General features: G+C 34.8%; 4 protein-coding genes and 1 pseudogene across 10 annotated transcripts; 1 reads left to right on the forward strand and 4 right to left on the reverse strand.

Annotated features, from left to right (window-relative positions):
- Positions 1-1,687: 1,687 nt before the first annotated feature.
- Positions 1,688-6,766, reverse strand: LOC105649474 (ADP-ribosylation factor GTPase-activating protein AGD5). Of its 5 annotated transcripts, none has more exons than XM_012236125.4 (11): positions 6,511-6,766; positions 5,207-5,265; positions 4,912-5,002; positions 4,733-4,787; positions 4,544-4,634; positions 4,204-4,432; positions 3,390-3,627; positions 3,077-3,249; positions 2,379-2,615; positions 2,242-2,300; positions 1,688-1,935 (listed from the first exon to the last, which is right to left on the reverse strand). In XM_012236125.4, the coding sequence occupies exons 1-11, from the start codon at positions 6,559-6,561 to the stop codon at positions 1,839-1,841; spliced, it is 1,380 nt and encodes a 459-aa protein (XP_012091515.1). In that variant the 5' UTR covers positions 6,562-6,766; the 3' UTR covers positions 1,688-1,838. The 5 variants fall into 5 exon arrangements, with proteins under 5 accessions (XP_012091515.1, XP_020541348.1, XP_012091514.1 ...); XM_020685689.3 differs by having other exon boundaries at positions 1,688-1,972; positions 6,511-6,765; XM_012236124.4 differs by having other exon boundaries at positions 1,688-1,986; positions 6,511-6,765.
- A 1,582-nt stretch (positions 6,767-8,348) lies between these two features.
- On the reverse strand, positions 8,349-10,955 carry LOC105649475 (organic solute transporter ostalpha protein (DUF300)). The gene is made up of 5 exons (XM_012236127.4): positions 10,801-10,955; positions 9,946-10,224; positions 9,733-9,855; positions 9,292-9,582; positions 8,349-8,794 (listed from the first exon to the last, which is right to left on the reverse strand). Exons 2-5 carry the CDS (start codon positions 10,207-10,209, stop codon positions 8,588-8,590), a joined length of 885 nt encoding a protein of 294 aa, XP_012091517.1. The 5' UTR covers positions 10,210-10,224; positions 10,801-10,955; the 3' UTR covers positions 8,349-8,587.
- Positions 10,956-11,130: 175 nt separating this feature from the next.
- Positions 11,131-11,975, reverse strand: LOC105650132 (protein BOBBER 1 pseudogene; annotated as a pseudogene).
- A 629-nt stretch (positions 11,976-12,604) lies between these two features.
- Positions 12,605-19,790, forward strand: LOC105649477 (beta-galactosidase 8). Of its 3 annotated transcripts, none has more exons than XM_089716220.1 (19): positions 12,605-12,956; positions 13,057-13,164; positions 13,609-13,721; positions 14,040-14,106; positions 14,270-14,362; positions 14,553-14,696; positions 14,890-14,978; positions 15,088-15,193; positions 15,300-15,387; positions 15,826-15,944; positions 16,290-16,454; positions 16,685-16,884; positions 17,099-17,193; positions 17,421-17,530; positions 17,974-18,081; positions 18,346-18,456; positions 18,773-18,984; positions 19,110-19,437; positions 19,523-19,790. In XM_089716220.1, exons 1-19 carry the CDS (start codon positions 12,780-12,782, stop codon positions 19,631-19,633), a joined length of 2,544 nt encoding a protein of 847 aa, XP_089572346.1. In that variant the 5' UTR covers positions 12,605-12,779; the 3' UTR covers positions 19,634-19,790. The 3 variants fall into 3 exon arrangements, with proteins under 3 accessions (XP_089572346.1, XP_089572347.1, XP_012091518.3); XM_012236128.4 differs by having other exon boundaries at positions 12,606-12,956; positions 13,069-13,164; XM_089716221.1 differs by lacking the exons at positions 14,890-14,978; positions 15,088-15,193.
- A 501-nt stretch (positions 19,791-20,291) lies between these two features.
- LOC105649478 (uncharacterized) lies at positions 20,292-22,066 on the reverse strand. Its single transcript, XM_012236129.4, has 6 exons — positions 21,686-22,066; positions 21,427-21,606; positions 21,279-21,360; positions 21,058-21,165; positions 20,820-20,978; positions 20,292-20,739 (listed from the first exon to the last, which is right to left on the reverse strand). The coding sequence occupies exons 1-6, from the start codon at positions 21,932-21,934 to the stop codon at positions 20,543-20,545; spliced, it is 975 nt and encodes a 324-aa protein (XP_012091519.3). The 5' UTR covers positions 21,935-22,066; the 3' UTR covers positions 20,292-20,542.
- Positions 22,067-22,392: the final 326 nt, after the last annotated feature.

Consider the following 22,392-nt stretch of genomic DNA (forward strand, 5'->3'; position numbering starts at 1 on the left):
TTGGTGTTTTCAAATTGTTGATTTAGCTCTTTCTAGATCAGCTCTTTTTTCTTGAAATGAACGATCTAAGATTATACATATATATATATATTATTAAAAATGTTTTGCATTGCCGTGTGATGTGAATAAGGTTGTACACAGTCTTGTAGACAGATATGTAATGGTCGGTCATGTCCATGAATTGTTGTCAATTGGATAGCGTTGACTAGTAGTTTTTCTATAAAAAATAAAAATAAAAGTAAATAAGAAAAAACTGCATGGTAATTGCATTAAAATAAGAAATTAGCTATTGGGTAGATTTACTGCTTTCAACTTATACTCCAATGCCCTTAGAAATATATTACAATCAAATTTCACATTATGTCGGCAACTTAATCAATTGATCTAATTTTTATGCTTGAAGAAGCAAAAGTTAGTTTAATTATTGTAAAATTATAAATTAGAATTTGATTTTTAACTAATTAATAAATCAAATTATATAATATAAACCCTGAAACTCGTCAATTTTTTCAATTTAAATATATAAATCTAATTTGGAAACTTTTAAGTGAAAATCAAAGATTAATAGCTTATATTCTTAATAAGTTCTTAGAGCAAAATAAACTTCAGGAAACATCGAGAACTATGGCTCCATCAAAATTACATTTTCGTAGCCCTTTCTTGTTAAGTAATTAATGTCTATTGGGGTGGACGGTGGTGGTGTTATCCTACAAGTCAACAAAAGGTTTTTCTTTTTCTTCTTTTTTTTTTTTTTCTAACTAAAGCAGAAGTAAAAGATTTACTGTGATATTTATTTTCTCCATGTAAAGGGACCGGTACGATGATGACTTGCAAACATTAATTTGGTCAAAAACGAGTAAGATAACAGTGACGTTATAGTAACTAAATCAAAAGATATGGAAACAAATACCCATACCATCTTAATTTGTACTTTTCAAGTGTATATATAAATATATATGTTTCTAAGAACCGCCCATTTCCCTACTGACTGCCATATGGAACTATCTTCGTGCAATCCTTATCAGTATATCCTTGAATTTTTTTTTTTTTAATTTTTCTTTTATATATTAGAAGTATCTCAAGTGAAAATTTTTCAACAAGAGAGTAATATTATAGAGAAAAGTAATCGCAAATCCTAGATTTCTTCTTAACCTGCCAGATTTAGGTTACCTGCCTGGCAGATTAGTTGAAGATATTATTAGATACATGTCAACGACGTCCCAAAATATTCTCAGCTGAAACCTTCTACGCCTTTAATTACTGTATTTGAGTGTAATATAATACAAATTACATCCATTAAACTATTTTATTTGTTATTTTTAAAGCTGTTACACCACAAATCTAATATATTTCCTTAGGCTGTTTCTATGTATCGACATGTGTGCTTGTCCATGTCATTTGTTAATAATCTCAAAGCCCATCAAAGAGATGGAAGCTCTTCCACTATGCAACCCATCATGGCTACACAATCATGAAGTCCTCGAGATTTCTTTTTTTTTTTTTTGTTCCTTTCAGTTGAGAGCATATTGGAAGAGAAAGATTGAAACTTTAGCTGTTCAATCAATATATTAGTTGTATTCAGATATGACATTAGCTTAAGAACAACTGTTTCGGTCACTAGCAGAACCAGCTTGCAAGCTTTAATCTGATGGATTAATTTAACTTTCTTTGCTTGCATTAAAGGGGATTAAAAGATTAATCTTGCTATATTTGATACGAATCAAACTTTATTACATCAATAAAAGTAGTAAATCAATACAAATGAAAGCAGTAAACCAAATAGGCAATAATATGTGTAGTTTAACTATATCTGATCTAAAATAGGAAAATGCAACCAACTACTGTCTTGTAAACATCCCTGGCGTTAATGAAGACCAATCATAGTATACTTGAGGTTGTGTTGGAGCGGCTGGGAACGCAGCAGGCATAGTTGACCTGAAATTCATTGCCCCATTAATTTGAGCTACTGGTCCTGGACCATACATGCTGTAAATGATTAATGACCATTAGATTAGACCTTAATTATATGCAACTATAAACTGAAGCTTATATAAATGCAATCATCAGAATCATTTAATGGTAATGTAATCTTTGAATAACATGTCAATGAAACACACCTATGATTCGCATGCAGTACATTATTTTCAAGCTAATAGTTGATTTAAATGCTTTAAAGAAGTAGGCTAATAGATTAACCTAACAATTTCTCGATGACTCTGCTGAATCCCACAGCATTCCTACCTTGATACTGGAACATTAGCCGAGTTCCCTGCCAAATACATTTGCTGGTTGCTCCCAATCTGGCACAGGAATGTGACAACAAGATGAGAACTGATTTTTCAATCAAAATATTTGATGTGGGCATTTAAGAGCTCAACCTGAATGTATTTTTGTAGATTAGAGGTTGGCATCATCACTCCAGGAACCTGATGGCCGTTATTTACCCAATTCTGACTGGATAAATGGGCACCATTGGCATTATATTGAAGTGCATTGGCAGGAAAGGTTTGTGATCCACCACTAGAATTCACTGCGGTCACCATGAGGACCTGTTGTTTTTGGGACAACGTATGAACCTTTTGTTGGTGGACAGAAAATGGAGACATCATGCTAGACTGTCCAAAATCCACAGCTTAAATGGTAAGATGGATATAACATTTTTTAATAGTTAAATTAATTTATGATATCAAAGAAAACACAAAAATACAAAGAAGGTATCAAATTCAAGTCTCATTTTGTTTCCCCTATTAAAAGACAGGAGAAAATTAAAAATAATACCAAGCGGTGAAATTTCACTTTCAATTGTCCTCAAGGAATGCGTTTACATCAGTTCATTATAGTCAAGAAAGTAATTGTCAATTTAAAATCTAAGGGGTGTGTGTGTGTATATATATATATATATATATATATATACCAGCCTAGGTGATCAAAATTGTAATGAGGCGATCCTCTACCGCTAAGCCTATGTTGAATACATTATTCTTCTCACCACTAATACTATCTTGAAAACGAAAATAAATCATGTTTTGCAGCAACAAACTATGAATGATTATTCTTGGTTTTGCAGCATATGTACCTTCTCAAATAGATTCGTGACATCATTATGTGTATCTCTTTGGGGTCTCTCTAAAGATGATGCAACCAGTGGTGGATCTCTAAACATATTCTCAGCTTCATATTTGGGTTGTATCTTGCTTTCAAACACATTTGACGAATTACTTCTCCCTGATGTTGATTCTGCCCTGGCAGCTGCATGTTGGCAAAGTCAAGGTCAATTGCAATAACCTAGTTAAGAAGTGAATCTTAAGAAAACTACCATGTTAGAAAAATCAGGGATAAGGGTAAGCATTATCAGAAGTTGCTTACAGAACACCAATAGAAGAACTCACATTGGAGACCACCAGTGGGCTTCATGGAGAAGTTTCCACTTGAATCATCTGTGCAAAGCAAGTTAAAAAGTTCAGTTACATAATCCACTTTTGCTGGTGTTGCGACTGAGGTCGCTTTTTCTTCCTTCTTAACCAACTCTGCTTTTGAGGCTGCTTGTTTTGTGTCATGTGTGACCTGTTCCTTTTTAGGTTGATCTGAGTTCTGCACAGGTTCTTGTGGTTTTGTATCATTCGTAACCTGTTCATCCAGTCTGTTACTTTCATATATGTTGAAACAGAATCAATAGAAAATGAAAAATAAAGGCATGCATACTGTCATGCACACACAATTATACATTTAGTGAGAAAATGCATGACAAATCATTGCCCATTAAACTCTCTGAAGGCCATGTTTGTGCAGACACCTTATATTCAAGTGGCTCCCAATAATTCTTCCAATGCAAAATGACTATGCAGGACTCTAACAATCAAATACTATCTGATTCTATGTTCTTTGCATTTGGACAATTTCAGAAAATAGCTCTTTTTTCTTACTGATTCCACCATGCTAAACAGAGAATTCAGCAACAAAAATCTGATAACTTGCTTGAGTTTTTCGTTATTGCATTTAGACTGTTAACAGTTAAACATGTATAACACTAAAGCCTAAGAAAACTAGAAACATTTCTCATTGTACAATATGATTTTTGTTAATTCATTCACATATAAAATATGTAAGCTAAGATCAAACAAGGAATGTGTAGGGGGGGGGGGGGGGGTGCAGGGATCTGGTATTGATGACCAGCCAGAGGAGCAAAAGGAAAACTGGATGCACCTGTTGGGACGTTTTAACAGACACTGGTTTACAACTTTTAGAAGTAGGTCTATTGTCATTTGCAATTGCAGGAGGAGTGATTTTCCTCTCCTCAAAAACATGGTTAATTTTCTCCATTCCCTTATGGCTAGCCTCCAGTCCTGATCTATAAATTGAAGCCTTCTCCACGATCACCTTTGGAGGTAATTTTGCTTTACCATCCCTAGGAACCCATCTCTTCTCCTCATACCTGACAGATAATGTAGGCATCCATGATAGCTACTTAAAAGAGCGAAGCAAAATATTACTTTAAAGAAAAGAGAAGCAAAATATTAGTTCAGTCAACCATATGGAATCTTACTTTGCACGAATGAAATTCTCAATTCTAACTCTATCATAATTAGGAGGCAACTCAGCTTCCCAGTAGCTATTTGATTTATTGTTCCCCATAGCTGTGAACATGAAACCAAAAACAAATAAAAAAAATCTAAGGAATAATATAATTTTAGATATGAGTAAAAGCATAAATGAAGCAAGTAAGAGTTCTCACATTGGATTAAAGCAATTTGCTCTGGGAGCCATGTGTCCAGAGTGGCAGATCTTACCTGCATTATGATCACATAGAAGCTGAATAAAATATCTCACATGAAAAAATTTGCACCTATAATTGTAATATAAGATGGTGTCTTCGATGAAATGTTATGTTTGAATAGGAAAAATATAGTGCACCTTTGATATGTGTACTCCAAGACTTCTATGCACACCTGAGCATTGCATGCAAATGAAGATACCAAGATTCACACTCGCCCATCGAGGACCTCTGAATAGCAAAAAAGACAGCACCACAAGTTATAAATCTTCAAACCACTGCTATAGCATACAAATAGACCAATCCTGTCCAAGAACTCAAATATAATACTCAAAAGCTCAGGAATTTTATCACTATCACTTCCGGCATTTGATTATATAAATGCTTGCCACTGTGTCGTTATACAAAAATGTTATATTGTGTTCAGGTACCTACTTGCTTTTGCAGTCAGCACACTCCCTATTTTCTGGTAATTTGAGGAGACCTTCTAAGACCTGCAAACAAAAGGAGTCTGACAAGGTAAGATTGACAAGATTTTAACCACTAAGCTATATACATTTTCTTTCATCAATCCTGAATAATTTTATGACCATTTCTGGATTCAATTACAAGTCAAATTTCATCATCTTTCCTGCATTTGGCGTAATTAACATGTGTCTAATAAAATTTACTTCATCATCACGGGGTCACTTTATACAAGCAAGGGTTTTCCTTGCCTCACTTACATAAAAGCGCATTTTCTTTCTCACAAATTTATCTAAAAGTATGTCTCCATGTCATACCTAACATGAATTTATTTGATTCATGAGGCTTTAGATTCTAAACTTAAATGTTCTCCGGCCTAAAAGCAAAATTTAAATCATTGAAATTTTGGGTAAATTATTATTATGTATATATATATTTTAAAAAAAATTCTTATTTAGCTTCAGTTTTGTTCTAATCAACTCACAAATCATTCAACTAGTCCATAAGAGTGCTCTACATCATTAATGGCATATAGTCCAGAGAGAGATAACAGCGTAGCTGAAGTTACTTTCCGCTATTGATAATCTCGAAAGAAATAAGCGCAATTAAACAACTGCATACACTTCTAGATATTCTTTTTTCTGGTTAATAAGCCACAATAAAATAGAAATAATCAATTTTTAGCAGTCAGAAGTCATTTGGAAGTAGAGAACTAATATGTTGATAACCCAGTTAAAATTTGAACAAGAATTCTCAAAGAGCAAATATAACTGAAACATATTTGCCGCTGACAACATAGATGTCTTGATGCAACCATTGAATGGAGGAAAGAACTATGGGTTATGTTGCTCTAGATAATGTACAGATACATACATGCAGAAAGTAACTAAAATAGAAGAAAATTACACAGCTGATTTCATCCTTATTATGATGAAGCTGATTATTAGGCTGATTATATGCCTGTTAATATTCTAACAGCCTCTATGCGCAAGATTACTTAACATCTATTGAACAAGACCGCACCCTAAACCCTATAAAGCTTAAACGTTGTTTATTTTCAGCTTAAACTACTCTGTTACACAAGAAGTTGCAAATGAAAATGGAACAAACATAATAATCACAGTAGAGAATCCATTAAAATAAAATAAAAAATAAAAAAAACAACAAGACCAAGGAACGTCTCTTATTATCGAAAGTAAACAAATTTATGATTCCAAACACTAAGAAAACTAGCAAAATACAGACATGTATATCAAAATTAATATATACAGAACCTTTCTGTGCTTGGCATTAAGTACTTTAGAAACGTTGGCCTTTTCATTCATGTTTGGCAAACTCTTCGTTATCTATCTCCAATAGCGAAGAAAACCTCCTTTAATTGTCTCTTCAAATACTCTTCTATATCTATGTCTGCTGCCTTAGAATCAGAGAGACCGTTTAGAAAAAGGAAGCTGAGAAGTAGAAGAAGAGAAGAAATGGCAAAGTGGGTTATCTTTCTCTTTGCTTTTGCTTGACTTTGTTCGGTTATATTCTTTGGAGTATATTTTTGATTGAAGGGCAGCGTGTCCACACGCGTTGATGGGACTTCAATGGTGGCGCTTTGTATGCCTGTTTTTTGTTTCGTGGCGCGTGAAACGTGTGTAGCCTTTGACGCCGCTTTTTCCTTGTTTGGTTGCTGACTGTATCCAATTTTCTTTTTGGTTGCTGAGAAAATAGAAGGAAAGCCCATCTTTTTTTTTTTTTATTCTTTTTATTTAATGGTCAGCCCAAATAAGCTTTTTTTTTTTTTTTTTTTTTTTGACATTAAATAAGCTAATTAACCGGTGCCATCATTATTCATGCACAGCTTTTTTTAAATATTATTAATCCTTAACTTACCAATTAAAATTAATTGGATTGTTTTAAATTGACGATGACATAATATAAAATTATCATTGCCAATTTAATTGTGAATTATAAATTTTATATTGTTTATTACGTATTTTTAATTAGAAGAAAGAATCTTATTAAGACAAGCCTTGTACGGTGGGAAACCTACCGGAGTTACTGTACCATAACCATTGTTAATGTGTGAATAGTAGACTTGAATAATGCAACTCTATGAAAGCTTAATCATATTATATAATTTTCTCTAAATTTATTAATCCAAAATGGGTCAGGTCATGGAATCGGACAGAGGCTACAAAACAATAATAGAATGACAGATATTCTCGTATGCCAACCACAAATTGGCAAATGTGCAAATGAAATTATGCTTAACAATTCCATTTTGTTTTGAAGCTATTGTTCATAATATTTATATTGCTTGCCATTCAATAAAAAGTTGCATGGAAATCTTTCATCATCCTTTGACAAAATTGCTAATGGACAATCCTCCTGTAAGCCTTAGTAGGGAATACATAGTGGGATCAAATCATAAATGGCCTTTTCTTTCTTTCTGTTTTTTTTATTTATTTTATTTTTTTTTTAAATTTTAGAATTTAGCTTTTTGGTGAATTTATTTATCAGGGCATAGGATAGTTTAATTTTCAAGTAATACATACATTTTCTTTTTTCTTTTTTAAATTTATTAATACTTATCAAACCCAGTAATTGATCAATTATTGGTTGCCCTTATTAGCCTTTCCTTTTCCAAAAAGAAATGATAAAAACCACAATTTCTTAAACTTAATGATTTTATTATCTATTTTAATTGGCTTGTCGGGCTAACGCCTCAATAATATAATTATTATTGACAATATTATTTTTATCACTAAATTACCATAATCACCTTTATCACATAACAGACAAATGGTTGCATCCCATATTCGTTATAACTACTTCTATGATAAGATAAATTCATGCCTTGTGCTTGATCAATGACAAGCCATTTTCAAGCAGCAATTAGCCTGCTAGGATCACAAACTCACAACCTGAGCCCCATCAAAACTACTCCGCTGTTGAAATCGCCATCAGCCGGCTTATCCGATTGGTCCATTGGCTGTTTAATCGTCATGCCACTTCAGAATTGACTTCAACTAATGGCTCAACAAAACCATCATCCCCCAAGGTTAAAATTCAATGTTTACTTTAGCCCAAAAAAAGATTGTTTCTGCAAATTAGAATGGAATCATACATCAAAGCCAAAATGACCTTTCACTAGAATTGCACTGCAATTTCAGCTACAAATGCACTGCACCTTATAATTATACCTTCTCTCGACGGAAAAAAAAAAAAAATTATAATTATGTTCTTCTACATGGCTTCTAAGCAAATGGTTTTTTCTTCTTTTAGCAAAATCATATAGCAATCTACAAAATGTTCCACATGCATATATAACGTTAACAATTCAAATTTAGGAGCATGGTCATATCAATCCTTCTTTTTTAATCTCATCTTCGCTTCTGCATCTCCACTATAAGGTGCAACATGGTATGCGTACTGTTGGAGAACAGAGAATACCACCATCTCCAAACATACCAAAACATTCTGAAGAGCTTCTTCAATGTGCTCCACATCCAACCAGAAATGATTAGATCGAATTATACCAACGGCAACTAGTATGTCGAGCACCACACCCTGCATATGGCCAAAGAAAGCATCAATTGACATCTAATAGCAGTGAGGCGCACAACTGCTAGTTACTAAAATAAATGTAAGAATGAGAACAAAAATAAATTCAGAACAAATAGATCATGGAAATGAAAGTTTCAACACAATGCAAAGGAATGGTAAGCCCTCATGATTTGGAGGTGCACAAATCTACCATACACAAACTATGACTACTAAGTCATTTATGACTAGCGTAGTCTGCGCTCTGTGCGACGCAAGTTACCAAACTTTTGTGAAATTCTAAAACTTTGATTAAACAACCTTATTTTGAAGTAATATAAGCATCAGCACACTGCACATTCTATGTGAACTTAGATTGATTTATTTTTCATTCAGTGTTCTATTAGCAACTCTTTTTATGCATTTGAACTTTCCAGCTTTGGCCTAAAGCCCCCTCCAACAAAAACAAAAAAAAAGAAGGAATAAATAGAAGAATAAGCAAGACAGTTGGAGTAGATATTTACCTGCCAAAAACAAAAGAAAACAATCCCCTTAATGCACAAGAACTTTGCGAGTGGATTGTGTGGTGCTAACTCTTTTGCAAACACATGGTAAAACAGCACCAAGGAATACAATGCCAAGGAAACCGAAATGTTGAGGATAATGGTGAATGTCCAACTCAACCAGGAGGGATAAATCCCAAGAATTTGCAGTATTATCATCAAGATGGAACATATTGGCCGAATGACAACAAATTGCCATGTCCAATATTTGAGGAGCCTCAGGGTACGGTGGTCCAGTCGGACAGTGTGAGGCTGCAGTGTGTGAAGACAGGAATTAAGTGAAAAACTAAAAAAAAAAAGGTGGATTGAAACAACATATCCATCATAGATAGACAAACCTAAGAATGGTATTTATCTATAAGTGAAAAAAAGGAAAGATAAAAACCGAACAAAATGTTGCACCTGGAAAAGAGTCATCGGGAAAGAATGGTGGATTTCTCTTCCTTTTATTTCATCTGGCACAATATTTCTGCTAATGGATATATTCAGGTAACTGTACATTAAAGCCAGGAACTTGGCAATCACCTGTAAACATAAATGCAAAACTAGAAGTGAAACATAGCACCAAAATAGCCATAAGCAAAGCCAAATCATAATCGAGTATGAGACACTCACCAAAGCCTCATAACATTCCTTAATGGAGTCCAAAAACATGAAAAACGCCTTACTCCCTTGAATATCTAACAATCCCACAAACGAGTCAACGGCATATATGGGAGCCATAAGTATAATAATTAATATGGCCTTCTGCTCCTTTGGGTTTTTCCAGTAAAAGAGATGCTGAGATAGGAGCTGCATTGTAAAATGCATTGTAAGCATTGTACAGAAAGCAGATCCAATAATTGTGATTTGCCCACGATCCATTTTGGATATATCCATTATTCAAGTAGGAATCTGCAAAAGAGCAAAATATTCTTCAGGATGTACACAAGATCAATTGTCAATGGAAGTTATTACAACTTCAACAACATATCCAGCAGGAATTTAGAAAAAGAAAAAACACACATCATTATTACTACAAAACCTATTGTCTCATTGATGATTCATCTCATCTGCTAAAAGCAAAAGATTCACCTAAAATAACTGAAAATATATATAACCTCAAGGTCAGTTGTAAACCCACCACCAAAAAAACATAACTTTTCACACAATTGCGAACACATGGCTGTGGTGGCATAATAAATAAATAAAGACATGTAAATTGAAAATTTACATGCTAATAAATCCTAATAGGATTTACACAACCAAATATAAAGATACTGCTTTACACAACCAAATATAAAGATGCTGCTTTTCACAACCAAATATCGGGTTTTGAGCAATTTCTTTAGCTTGAGTTGGTCTACGTATTCAATTGTGGCGCTTGAGATAAAAGTAGAAACACACACAAGAGAGAGCTTTGCATATCAGATCAGCAATTGATTTCCCCTAAATAGAGCTAATTTCAAGTGCCATAAATAATGAACATACCAGACACTGTGAGAAAAAGAATATCAACTGAACTTCACACCGAGATTTGATCGACAGTCTGTCGTCGTCTTCTTCTTCGGCTGGTAGCAAGGAAACCAAATCTCTCGTCAAAGAATTAGTTGGGCTTATCAGGAAATCAATTGCAATCAATGTGTGGACCCTTATCAGGCCGACACGAATCAAATTTTGAATGGTTTTCTTTATTTTTTTCCTTTGTGAAGAAAATAAGTTTTATACTTAAAACAAGACGGGCTACTAGTCAAATTAATAGTTGGGCTTTTTTCTTATTTAAGAAATCAAATCGGCCCAAATAGACAAACTGCAAGCTTATTATAAAAAAAATTGATGCCCACTAAAAAAAAAAAAAAACCATTGATTACCCATACATTAAGTTCCCATACATTAAGTTCTCAGTAGCCAAACATTGATCATAATCCTAAAAGAAACAAAATATAACTACATCATTTTCATGTTGGGAGAATGAAGATTAGGATTTTGAGCCATGAATTTCTTTAAAAGATCATGTTTTTCAATCTCATCACTTGTAGGAAGACCCATCTGTTTCCGTCTTTGATCAAATATCTTCTCTACAAGAGATTTTATTTCCGGGTCCAACTGAAACAGATGATTCGGCTGTGGTTCGGCTTTTTGTATATCAATCTCAGAACAACCCCTTAAACAATGATTTCCACCAAATCTGCCTATCGACCTTTTGTCTTTAGCACAGAAATCAGTTTTTGATCCTCCAGATTCCTAAAGCAATCATTAACTTTTACAGTTTCTAAAAGCTCTCCTTCAATAATTGGCGGTTGGCCTTTGAATCCACTCTCAGAGATTTCTTCTTTATCTCGCACACAATTTGCCTTGATTTTGTTTCTAGAGGAATTGGAACCGTGTGACATTTACTTCTTGCAGAGTCTGTGTCCACGAATGATTTTGTATATCTAGATCATTGCCTTTATTAGGAATAAGGGCATTCTTCTCATTCTCAATATTCTGAGGAGTAGGAGGTTGAATTTGGTCGTTTTGACCTTCTTCGTAATCAGAGAGGACTGTCATGGCTGAATTTTTGGATTGATAAAAGTTGCTAGGTTTTAAGTGGAGGGAGAAACTGTGTTGATCGCTATAGGCGTATAGAAAAATTTTAATTAAAAAGAGAATCCAAAACTGTAATTGAAAACAAATTCTATCTCCTTAAGGATTTTAACTTGTTTAACTTCAAAATAATTTAACCACCGACTTAATAAAATGACCCGATATTTAACCCGGGGGGAGCTGCATAAACTATTCCAAGGAAATCTGAAAATACAAATTACAGCCCAAGTCCAACCTGTTGGCCCAATAAAAAGAATAATGGCTAAATCCAACCTATCGAAGCCCAAGAGGACCAATAGCACAACCAATATAACGACCGGCCGGTCGTTCGTTCAAAGTGGAAATCCCTTCCAAAATAACGACCTCCATTTGACAAACTTCCATAATTAACTACTCTCAGTATTGTTTCTTTATTCAATTTAATGCGCGCGATATTTGATTCCACCATCACCCAGAGACCGTTACTTTATCCATTTGTTAAATTCATTCCCAGGAAATTAAACCCAACCTTAAACTTCATTCATTAGACTAGAATATTGTCCATGGGGAAAACCTTGCATTACAGCCAAACGAGAACAGCCAAAACAATAAAGTTTAAGAATTGGAAAGCCTCCAAATTGTTTGCTGTCTCATTCTACACCTCCTGAAAGCAACCATTCAAGTACAATCATTACATGATCAAAACTAAACCTTTGGATATGCCGGTTGGATAATCATACTGGTAAAATTTTTTCCTCTTTAAAAACTAATTTAATTTTATTCCTCGTTTTCAGTTCCAACAAATGAAACAGAACAAACCCATAAATCCAATTCTCCTTCTTTTTTTTTTTTTCCGTTTAATGAACAAAAGCTGGTTACTCCGTAGTCTGTGGTTTTGAGATATTATGGGGAGCAAGAATTTTCTGACATCGGTTTTACCGGTTGTTCTAATATTTGCTTCCTATTTTTTTGAAAGGGGATGCTGTGCTAATGTGAGTTATGATCACAGAGCACTTATTATTGATGGAAAAAGACGAGTTTTGCAGTCTGGTTCCATACATTATCCAAGAACTACTCCTGAGGTGGGGTTTTGAAATTAACTCAGTTTTGATTGTTTCTTTTTTTTTTTTTTTGGTCATGTTATGCTCAATTATGTCACAATATGCACTGTGGCTATTGGAGGTGAAATTTCAGGTGTGGCCAGATATTATTAAGAAGTCGAAGGAGGGGGGATTGGACGTGATTGAGACTTATGTCTTCTGGAATTACCATGAACCCGTGAGAGGCCAGGTGATATGTTAATTATGCTGTTTTAAAGTCTGATGTTCTACTTAAAAGTTACACAGAGCGTATAGATGGTGACTTAGAAATAAGTAATTTATTGTTGTTTAGACTATTATTTAAAGAAATTGATCGGAGAATTCATGATTAATGATATAACCTATTTGGCATGCAAGCAGGAAAGAGGGTCCTAGTGTAAGATTAATCACCCTTCTACAGCCAAGCAAACTGACATACTTTAAATTATCTTTGATGGCTGTATGCTTATAGCGGATGTACATGGCATATTGGTGTGATCCTTTAAGACATGGATACCTATGATCAATTTTGCTTCGATTTTGACTTTGCTTACGAGGAAAATTTAAATTCTCTCTTTCACTTACTCAATTTTTTCCTTCTTTACTATTATTATTTATTAACGACGATTGTATCTTTTCTTTTCCATCTTTGTAGTACTATTTTGAAGGCAGGTTTGACCTGGTGAGTTTTGTAAAAACAGTTCAGGAAGCTGGTCTTTTTGTTCATCTGAGGATTGGGCCATATGCCTGTGCTGAATGGAATTATGGGTCTGTTCTGATTATAATTTCTTCTCATGCAATATCATATACTATTCTTCTTTATTCTACTTAAACTGCTTCCCTGTTCTCTACCGACTACAATGTTTGAAAGTGTGATAATAATGACAAGCAATACTGATATGATAAATACTGTTTGTGTTACCCTTACAATCACGTGTTGTAATTGGCTACTCAGAATAACTGTCAAAAACAAAAATTCAATACATTGAATCCGATTACCTAGATTTGCTCCATAATTTTCCAGAAACAGTTCCTTTCCAGTTTAGTATCGTCTTCTTAAGTTTCAGATTGATGGTCCTTTGACAGGGGATTTCCAATCTGGTTACACTTCATTCCTGGGATTCAGTTTCGAACAACAAATGGACCTTTTAAGGTACCTACTGATGTTGAAGGTGGCAATAATGAATTCTTTGTATTTACATTTTTGTTTTCCTATATCAGTTATGCATTTAATTAAAAGTTTAATTATACAGTTGATAGTTGATTTAGCCTTTTCCTAAATTTATATGCTATTTTTATCGTCATCATCATTGCAGGAGGAAATGAAGCGTTTTCTTGGAAAGATTGTAACTTTAATGAAGGAAGCGAATCTCTTTGCATCACAAGGAGGGCCAATTATTCTTGCTCAGGTGATTGTTATATACTTATATGGTAGTATTTTGTGCTGTTATAAGTGGGGGGATTTTGAATGCTTCTATTAGTTTAATTAGTTTAACCACGAGCTGTCATAACTATAAAATTTACCAAGTCTATCAAATCACTACTGCATGATTTAGTGCAGCAACAATCTTCTTGATTATTTTTCTTGTCCCATAACAGGTTGAGAATGAATATGGGAATGTTGAATGGGCATACGGGGTTGCAGGAGAGTTATATGTCAAATGGGCCGCTGAAACTGCTGTTAGTCTGAATACAAGTGTACCTTGGGTGATGTGCCAACAAGAAGACGCCCCTGATCCAATTGTATATACTCTTGATGCTTGGACACAAATTTCCTTGCTAGCACAGTATAAACACCTTTAAGAGTACTTTGAATTGTGGAAGTATATTAATGAGTTTTTTCTTCAACTGAGAAAATTATTATTAACCTATTCTTTTATCTTTCTAATGATTTGAAAGATGTCGTTAGTTTTCTATAATGAGAAGTTACATGCAGATAAATACATGTAATGGATTCTACTGTGATCAGTTTACCCCAAATTCTCCTTCCAAACCAAAAATCTGGACTGAGAACTATAGTGGCTGGTAATAATCTCAATATGTGTAGCCTTACCATTTCCCCTTACGGAAGATATCAAGAGTATAACAGATTTTTTGCCAGCAAAATATTAAAGTATCCTACTTGATATTGAAGGTTTCTGTCATTTGGTTATGCAATTCCTCATCGACCTGTTGAGGACCTAGCTTTTGCTGTTGCACGCTTTTTTGAATATGGTGGTACTTTCCAAAACTACTATATGGTGGGTTTGTAATAAGTTGATATCCTTTGTTCTATTTATTAAATTATTTTGAGAGTGTGATAAAAAACTCGATACAGCTCTGAGTCATGCTGACATTTACTTGCAGTATTTTGGTGGAACCAACTTTGGAAGAACAGCTGGTGGCCCTTTGGTTGCAACAAGCTATGATTATGATGCCCCAATAGATGAATATGGTAAACTTCCAATTAAAAAACATTCTCACTGACCCAAGACACTTAAAGAACTCCTCCTTCCAAATTCAATGCACCATCGAAGAAATTATGTTATTTGACTATTGAATCAATCTGCTGAGTTGCAGCCTGTCCTTGCTCTTAAGCAGAGATATGTTTATTGCAATATAATCCCCCCTCCCCTTTCTTATTGTCTTGCTGATTTAATTTTTCCAGGATGATATTATATGTAATCAGTTCGTGAAAATGTGTCAGCGGGCATATAATTTGCCAATTATATGTGATCAAATTACATTCATACCCATCTTAATTGTGTCCAATATCTAACTGTTGGACTACTTTGCTTTGTACTTAGTGGGTCAATGTTTATCTGACTTGGGCTCTAGTTTGACTTGCCATAATTTATTATAGTCGTTAATCTCATGAGAACTGTCAATGCAGGTTTCATCAGACAGCCAAAGTGGGGTCATCTACGCGACTTGCACAAATCAATAAAACAGTGTGAAGACCATTTGGTCAGCTCAGACCCAACACACCTGAAGCTTGGTTATAACTTAGAGGTATGGTAAATGTTTCGAAATTTATATTTTGTCCATCTCTTATTTCCCCATGAGTTGGGAAGATATCTTCTACTCTGATCTTGAGGGGGCAATGTGTATGCTAATAAGAAGGATTATACATAGTAGAACGTAAGATTAGGGCATATACCAAATTATCTTGACGAATCTTAGGTGTTCAAATGAATCTATACTTGAGTTTATCTAATTCACTACGGAACTCTTCTCACTCTCTATAACAATGCTAATTTTCAGTCTCTACTCTCTATACTAACACTATTATGCTTTCTTCGTGATTTCACGTATGTTGCATTGTTCTGACTCACATTTTCATTTCCCTTTTTTCAGGCACATATCTACTATAAGTCTTCCAATGATTGTGCTGCTTTTCTTGCTAATTATGACAGCAATTCAGATGCACATGTTACATTCAATGGACATATGTACTTTCTTCCTGCTTGGTCAGTGAGCATACTTCCAGATTGCAAGAATGTCATTTTTAACACTGCCAAGGTACTCAGAACAAAACTAATTTTCATAATGTCATTTTTAACACTGCCAAGAATGTCATTTCATAATGCTGACCGCCATCCTCTGAGCTGACTAAAGTATTCTATTTTTCTTCTTGGTTAAGAAAGAGAAAAAAATTGTCTAATCAGTCTTTGACGTACTATTATTATGTGGTATGAATATTATGGCTTTATTTATTTAATTCATCTGTGATATCATTCTCCATTTTGAAGGTCGTGTCCCAAAGAAATCTTGACGATGCTTCATTTGCTCATTCAACCTCTAGTAAAGAGATTTCACTGGAACAAACAGCGTGGAGTTGGTACAAAGAAAAAGTGGGCAGTTGGGGCAACAACTCATTTATAAAGCCAGATTTATTGGAGCAGATTAATACAACTAAAGATGCCAGTGATTTTCTATGGTACTCGACCAGGTAACTCGCAAATTATTCATCAAAATCATACCTTTCTCTCTCTCTTTCTAGCTTTCCACAATGAACTTCATATCATGCTCCACATTTTCCTAATCAAGATCAGTTACCTTTTTCATGAATTCCTTTCTGCCTATTTATTCTACCTAAATTTATCAATTTTTGATTTTCCTGCCCATTCTGTTTTTCTGTTTTGACTTTGCTTCACAATTGGCAGTATTAATGTGAATGCTGGTCAAGAGAAAGATTTCATTTTGAACATTGAGAGTTTGGGGCATGCAGCACTTGTTTTTGTAAACAAAAGGTTTGTTGGTAAGTATGCAATTTGTTAATTGGATTTGGATCTGCATATGTTTTTTCCACACTTTAGCTACTCTGGGATTCTCAATACTTTCTAAAGCGCCACCAAGTACCAACATGTTTATAGCCCATTCAAATTTGGACTCTTTGAAAGCTACTTAGTTCTCCAATCCCTCTTATGAATTTTATGTCTAATTGCTTTAGTATGATAATTGATGAACATATTGGATATCTTGCAGCATTTGCATACGGTAATCATGATTTGGCAAGCTTTTCACTCACTAAGAAAATTAGTCTTGATGAAGGAAACAACACACTGGATTTATTAAGCATGTTGGTCGGCCTACAGGTTAAGTAATTTATTTATTGGCTTTCAACAATTACTTCTACTGATCTGAATGCCAAAGATATTAAGTTTAATATGGATTGCTGTTAATTGCAATGGATTGACTTAAGTGGATCCTGGATTTTTCACAATTTTATCAGAACATCTTAGAAACAACAATCATTGAAGAAAACTAACAACATGATATTCAATTTTATTATCAAATCAGTGAAGAGCATAGATATATAAAATTAATGACTAGAAAGGCCCGTTTTTACACTAAATAATTATTTTCTTAATTTCTTCCTAAATAAGCAGTCTTGAAATATGTGGTTTGTGTTCCTGCATGAATAATATCAGTGTGACATGGTTTGCGTCTTCTTTACAACTGCCTAGCTACTAGATATTACTGGCTCCCTTGGAAGACGGGCTTACTGATCTGTCTAATCCTTTGATATGTACTTCAGAATTATGGACCCTGGTTTGATGTTCAAGGAGCTGGAATTTATTCCGTTACACTAATTGGCCCGAGTAAAGGCAAGAACGATCTTTCTTCTGGAAAATGGACCTATCAGGTTGGACTTTGTCTTATATCAATTTTCTGTCCTTGTGCTTCTTCAAGTATCATCAATGAGCATGCTTTCTTTTGAAAAAAAAAATTTTAAGATCTCTCACCTTTGCACTAAGAACAGCGTAGCACAGCTTCCCCCCCCCCCCCCCCCCCCAAAAAAAAAAAAAAAAAAAAAAAACAAAGCATGTCATTGTCATTGTTGAGAGTATATATACTTGAGCACCTCATGCTCTGAAAACATTGCTCCACAAATTTTCATTCTTTACAGGTGGGACTGGAAGGGGAATACCTTGGACTGGATAAGATCAGTCAAGCAAATAGTTCACTGTGGACTAAAGGTCCTTCTCTGCCTGTTAATAAGAGTTTGATATGGTACAAGGTAAGTTGACCTAAGCAAAATTTCACGGTATCTATTCACTGATTCTTTGGACCTTTGCTTACAGAGTCTATACGTACAAACTGATCAGTGAACCCTCATGCGCATTGATAAATAACTTGAAAAAGGGTAGCAAAAGCAGCTTCGGCTCTACTATATAATGAATAATCTGTGTAAATGAATTGCGGATGTTAGGATTGCAAATTGGCTCCCTGACCTCCTTCATTCACTTGCTCAATTCAATTTTTGTAACCAGATTCTGATGCATTGCCACTTGGATACTGTATCTTGGTTTTGATATTTTGTTTCTCTTTCCTAGGATACTTTCATCGTCCCTGAAGGAAAGGGCCCTCTAGCCTTAAATCTAACAAGCATGGGAAAGGGTCAGGCCTGGGTTAATGGACACAGCATAGGACGATATTGGCCTGCATATCTCTCACCTTCAACAGGATGCACAGAAAATTGTGATTACAGAGGAACTTATGATCCATCTAAATGTCTGAAGAAATGTGGTCAGCCTGCTCAAACACTGTGAGGCACTATATTACCTCTTGTTTTAATTTTATTTTTTCTCCATTTTCATTTATCTTTTTTTTCTTTCGTTTTTTTCTCTCTCTCATTTTTGTAAACAATTGTTAAGAGATAACATTGTTCAGATATCATATCCCACGAACATGGATCCAGCCTGGAGAAAACCTACTAGTCCTACATGAAGAGCTTGGCGGCGATCCTTCAAAGATTTCTGTGCTAACAAGAACTGGCCAAGAGATATGTTCAATTGTGTCAGAAGATGATCCACCACCAGCTGAGTCTTGGAAACCAAGCTTAGACTTCAAGTCTCAAAGCCCTGAAATTCGATTGACATGTGAACAAGGATGGCGAATTACAACAATCAATTTTGCTAGTTTTGGAACTCCTGCTGGATACTGTGGCTCATTCAATCTAGGAAACTGTCATGCTGACATGTTATCCATTGTTCAAAAGGTAAGAAAAATTTTTCCCTGCAGTAAAATCCGAAATGTTATTCTTTTACTTGTCTACACCATTACATGTTAGAATGGGATAACAGGCTTGCATAGGTCGAGAAAGGTGTTCAATCTCCATATCAGCAGCCAATCTTGGTGATCCTTGCCCTGGAGTTCTGAAAAGACTTGCTGTTGAAGCTTTTTGCAGTGATTAATTACTTTTGCTGCACCAAAGGATGGTGTCTACTGATAATTTAGTCTCTCAAACTTAAAGATGAGTCTAAGTAGCCATTCTTCAAATCTTGCAGTTTTTCAATGTCTTTCACATTTGTTCTAAGCTTCAAACAAGTTAAATAAGTTTGTTTCTTCAAATCTTGCAGTTTTTCAATGTCTTTCACATTTGTTCTAAGCTTCAAACAAGTTAAATAAGTTTGTTTATATTCAAGACTTTGGTGCGCCATATGCTAAAAAAGTTGGACTGTAGACGTTTATATAGCATATTCTTTCGAAACAAATTAACAGAAAACCATTGATCAAACAAACCAACAGTTCATGACCATGTGTAGACAATACAACGGATAAAATGCGTCTTTGCGTTTCTGTGTCATCAATGATCAAATCAAGGAAAACCCCAAGCTTATCTTAAAAAAAAGCAGAGAATAAAATTTGAATAAAGAAACCCTGCAAAATCAAAGAATCTCGAAATTTAAAATTTAGAACTTAAAACTTAAAACCCAGCTGAAATCAAGAAAGATTGAAATGCAATTATTCTATCATTAACTTTTTTTTTTTTTTCTGAAAGAATTACCTGATGACATCACAAAGTAGAATCTTTCTATAAAAGACAATGAAAATAATAGAACAGGAAGCAGAAGAATCAACGTTTATTTAATATATTAAATATCAAGTTAAAAAGAAAGGATGTCACTTTAAATTGATCCATTATCTTCAATTTTGTGCAATTTCTCTTCGATAAGACGTGCAATTGTCGAAAGGAAACATTCAGTTCTTCAATCTACTGAATTGCATACACAATGACCCCATTAGCTCATTTTATTCCAAAACTACAAGGGTAATATATCAGATGGCAATAGCTGAGCCGTGACTTTCTGTAGAATCAATCATCATGGAACAAGAAAGATTTTCCCTATATGTTGGCTACTTTCAATAAGCTTGTGAGCCTCTGCTGCCTCAGATAGAGGAAACTGCTTGTAGATCACAGGCTTCACCTTCCCCGCAACAATTGCAGGCCAAACATTCTTCTCTACCTCGCTCACAATTTCTGCTTTGTTTTCTGGACTTCTAGCTCGCAAGCTAGCAGCTACATATAAATCACCGGTGAGAAACACATTGTAAAATGCATCTATACTGTAAACCGTAAAGGAAGGTTGTCAATGTTACCTTGAACTGTGAGACGCTTTGCAAACAAAGAACGCAAATTAAACTCTGCTACAGCTCCACGCATCAAGCCTATAATGAAAAGTCTCCCATCAAAACCTAAGCTGTCAAGGTTTCGCTGAAAGTAGCCTGCTCCCATACAATCCAGAAGAACATCAACACCTGCTATTGAAATTAAAAAATTAGGCTTGGGAAAGAAAAATTTTCGATCTTTTTACAGTTATGATCCTAAAGGACAGACCTTTTCCACCTGTTTCTTCCATAACCCTTGCAACGAAATCCTCTGTTTTGTAGTTGATGCACACGTCAGCTCCAAGTTCCTTACAGAAAGTCAATTTCTCCTCACTCCCTAGTGATCAAGAATATAACATATGAACACTAACTTGGGATGTTCCAAAAAAAAAAAAAAAAAAAAACTTTGCGATATTCCCAAAAAAAATGCCATGGAAATTGCAGCTAGACCTGCTGTGACAAACACCTTACTCCCTCGGGCATTAGCAATCTGAATTGCAAATGTACCAATTCCACTGGAGCCTCCGTGAACCTGAAATGCCAATAATCTTTAGTTCAAATAACAGGCTACCCATTAAACCCTCCGTGCAGTAGTTACCAGAAATGTTTCCCCAGCGGAAAGTCGATTGCTCATAAAAACAGTTGACCAAACAGTGCATGCCACCTCTGGAAAAGCAGCAGCTTCCTTAACAGAAATTCCTGAAGGAACTGGAAGTACTTGTCCGGCTGGAACTGCCACCTTCTCAGCGTAGCCTCCTCCACTCAGAATAGCACACACCTGTAAGTGCAGAGAGATAGTCAGATGCAAATGATACGTTATGATATGAATTGATATATTTCGAGAAGTCAGATTTTACTTGATCCCCCACTTTCCAGCGGGAAACAAATTTCCCAACGGCTTCAATTGTATCAGAACATTCAAGACCCGGGTAGGGACTAGCACCTTTAGGAGGTGGGTACATACCCTGCCTTTGGATGGTATCAGCCCGGTTAACTGCGGTGGCCTCTACCTTGATTAATACCTCATTATCTTTGATATCAGGGTCTTCTACTTCTTGTAATTGCAGCACCTCAGGGGCGCCCGGTGTTATCACTATTGCTTTCATTTTTGGTAATTGCAGAGATAGATGGTTGTTTTGGGGCGTCTGGCTCTCTAATCCTTTGCCACTTAGCTCTTCTCATCGTTGATCAAATACATTGCTATTATATTTTTTTGATAAGCTATTACTATATTAACAATTTGCAATTATGTCATTTTCAAAAAAAAAAACAATTTGCAATTTTGTAGCGGAAAAAGACAGAACTGCTTACCTGTTGACATCACCGCATTCGACAGTATATGGGTGTAGACAACAAGATACGACGAAAATCCAATTAAAATGGCCTAAATTTATGTTTAAAGTAAATCCCAACTCACATAAGTCCAATTATGAAATTTGTTAATTATTTCTAGGTTCTGGATTTAAATCGCGAGTTCTAATATAAATCCAACTCATTATAAGTTGAACTATTAAATGAATATTATTAATAACTTTTTTTTTTTTTTTCAAAATAAATTGCATGG

This window comes from Jatropha curcas, chromosome 11, assembly GCF_041381405.1.
Source record: "Jatropha curcas cultivar XTBG-Jc1 chromosome 11, XTBG_Jcur_1.0, whole genome shotgun sequence".
Classification (NCBI taxonomy): domain Eukaryota; kingdom Viridiplantae; phylum Streptophyta; class Magnoliopsida; order Malpighiales; family Euphorbiaceae; genus Jatropha; species Jatropha curcas.

Coding starts and splice junctions, on each gene's coding strand:
- LOC105649474 (XM_012236124.4), bottom strand. CDS start 6,561: ATGAATGAAAAGGCCAACGTTTCTAAAGTACTTAATGCCAAGCACAGA. Junction 3,628..4,203: donor CTGTTAAAACGTCCCAACAG/GTGCATCCAGTT, acceptor CTGGATGAACAG/GTTACGAATGATACAAAACC. Junction 2,301..2,378: donor ATCTACAAAAATACATTCAG/GTTGAGCTCTTA, acceptor TTCCTGTGCCAG/ATTGGGAGCAACCAGCAAAT.
- LOC105649475 (XM_012236127.4), bottom strand. CDS start 10,209: ATGGATATATCCAAAATGGATCGTGGGCAAATCACAATTATTGGATCT. Junction 9,583..9,732: donor TCCCGATGACTCTTTTCCAG/GTGCAACATTTT, acceptor CACACACTGCAG/CCTCACACTGTCCGACTGGA. Junction 8,795..9,291: donor TTTTCTTTTGTTTTTGGCAG/GTAAATATCTAC, acceptor GGCCATATGCAG/GGTGTGGTGCTCGACATACT.
- LOC105649477 (XM_089716220.1), top strand. CDS start 12,780: ATGGGGAGCAAGAATTTTCTGACATCGGTTTTACCGGTTGTTCTAATA. Junction 14,979..15,087: donor ACTGAGAACTATAGTGGCTG/GTAATAATCTCA, acceptor TTGATATTGAAG/GTTTCTGTCATTTGGTTATG. Junction 17,531..17,973: donor GCATGTTGGTCGGCCTACAG/GTTAAGTAATTT, acceptor TATGTACTTCAG/AATTATGGACCCTGGTTTGA.
- LOC105649478 (XM_012236129.4), bottom strand. CDS start 21,934: ATGAAAGCAATAGTGATAACACCGGGCGCCCCTGAGGTGCTGCAATTA. Junction 21,607..21,685: donor GCTGGAAAGTGGGGGATCAA/GTAAAATCTGAC, acceptor CTGCACTTACAG/GTGTGTGCTATTCTGAGTGG. Junction 20,979..21,057: donor GGAAGAAACAGGTGGAAAAG/GTCTGTCCTTTA, acceptor TTTCAATAGCAG/GTGTTGATGTTCTTCTGGAT.